The sequence below is a fragment of the Cebidichthys violaceus genome, unplaced genomic scaffold, assembly GCF_023349555.1.
Source record: "Cebidichthys violaceus isolate CVI_PGR_0920_01 unplaced genomic scaffold, fCebVio1.0.p SCAF_108, whole genome shotgun sequence".
NCBI classification, from domain to species: Eukaryota; Metazoa; Chordata; class Actinopteri; order Perciformes; family Stichaeidae; genus Cebidichthys; species Cebidichthys violaceus.
Genome location: NW_027176272.1, coordinates 321,279 through 322,961, shown reverse-complemented (window position 1 = coordinate 322,961; position 1,683 = coordinate 321,279). Strand labels below are relative to the sequence as shown.

At 50.9% G+C, this 1,683-nt stretch overlaps 1 protein-coding gene across 1 annotated transcript; it reads left to right on the top strand.

Moving 5' to 3' along the window:
* Window positions 1–530: 530 nt before the first annotated feature.
* On the top strand, window positions 531–1,400 carry LOC137889165 (salivary glue protein Sgs-3-like; the record flags this gene model as incomplete). The annotated part of the gene is made up of 1 exon (XM_068732849.1): window positions 531–1,400. A coding segment is annotated over one exon (870 nt), but the record flags the coding sequence as incomplete, so codon positions are not given.
* Between the last annotated feature and the right edge of the window lie 283 nt (window positions 1,401–1,683).

The following is a 1,683-nucleotide window of genomic DNA, read 5'->3' as shown; positions in this document are numbered from 1 at the left end:
CAACAGCCGCACCTATGACTGTGGCAACTACAACAACCGCACCTACAACTGCTGCACAAACAACAGTCGCACCTACAACAGCAGCACCTACAACTCCTGCATCTACAACAACAGCAGCACCTACGACTGCAGCAACTACAACTACATCCGCACCTACGACTGTGGCAACTACAACAGCCGCACTTACAACTGTGGCAACTACAACAGCCGCACCTACAACTGTGGCAACTACAACAGCCGCACCTACGAGTGTGGCAACTACAACAGCCGCACCTACAACAGCAGAACAGACAACAGTTGCACCTACAACAGCAGCACCTGCGATTGCAGCACCTACAACAACAGTTGCACCTACAACAGCCGCACCTACGACTCCATCAACTACAACAACTGTAGCACTTACAACAGCACCTACGACTCCTGCACATACAACAACTGTAGCACCTACAACAGCAGCACCTACGACTGCAGCACCTACAAATACAGTTGCACCTACAACAGCTGCACCTACAACTCCTGCAACTACAACTGTAGCATCTACAACAGCAGCACCTACGACTCCTGCACCTACAACAACAGCCGCACCTACAACTGTGGCAACTACAACAGCCGCACCTACGAGTGTGGCAACTACAACAGCCGCACCTACAACTAAAGAACAGACAACAGTTGCACCTACAACAGCGGCACCTACGACTGCAGCACCTACAACCACAGTTGCACCTACGACTCCTGCACCTACAACAACTGTAGCACCTACAACAGCAGCACCTACGACTGCAGCACCTACAACTACAGTTGCACCTACAACAGCCGCACCTACAACTGCAGAACACACAACAGTTGCACCTACAACAGCAGCACCTACGACTGCAGCACCTACAACAACAGTTGCACCTACAACAGCTGCACCTACAACTCCTGCAAATACAACAGCAGCACCTACGACTCCTGCACCTACAACAACTGTAGCACCTACAACAGCAGCACCTAAGACTCCTTCAACTACAACAACTGTAGCACCTACAACAGCAGCATCTACGACTGCAGCACCTACAACTACAGTTGCACCTCTAACAGCTGCACCTACAACTCCTGCAACTACAACTGTAGCACCTACAACAGCAGCACCTACCACTGCAGCACCTACAACTACAGTTGCACCTTCAACAGTTGCACCTACAACTGCTGCACAGACAACAGTTGCACCTACAACAGCAGCAACTACGACTCCTGCACCTACAACAACAGCCGCACCTATGACTGTGGCAACTACAACAACCGCACCTACAACTGCTGCACAAACAACAGTCGCACCTACAACAGCAGCACCTACAACTCCTGCATCTACAACAACAGCAGCACCTACGACTGCAGCAACTACAACTACATCCGCACCTACGACTGTGGCAACTACAACAGCCGCACCTACAACTGCTGCACAGACAACAGTTGCACCTACAACAGCAGCACCTACGACTGCAGCACCTACAACAACAGTTGCACCTACGACAGCCGCACCTACGACTCCTTCAACTACAACAACTGTAGCACATAAAACAGCAGCACCTACAACTCCTGCACCTACAACAACAGCTGCATCTATGACTGTGGCAACTACAACAGCCGCAACTACAACTGCAGCACAGACAACAGTTGCACCTACAACAACAGCACCTACGA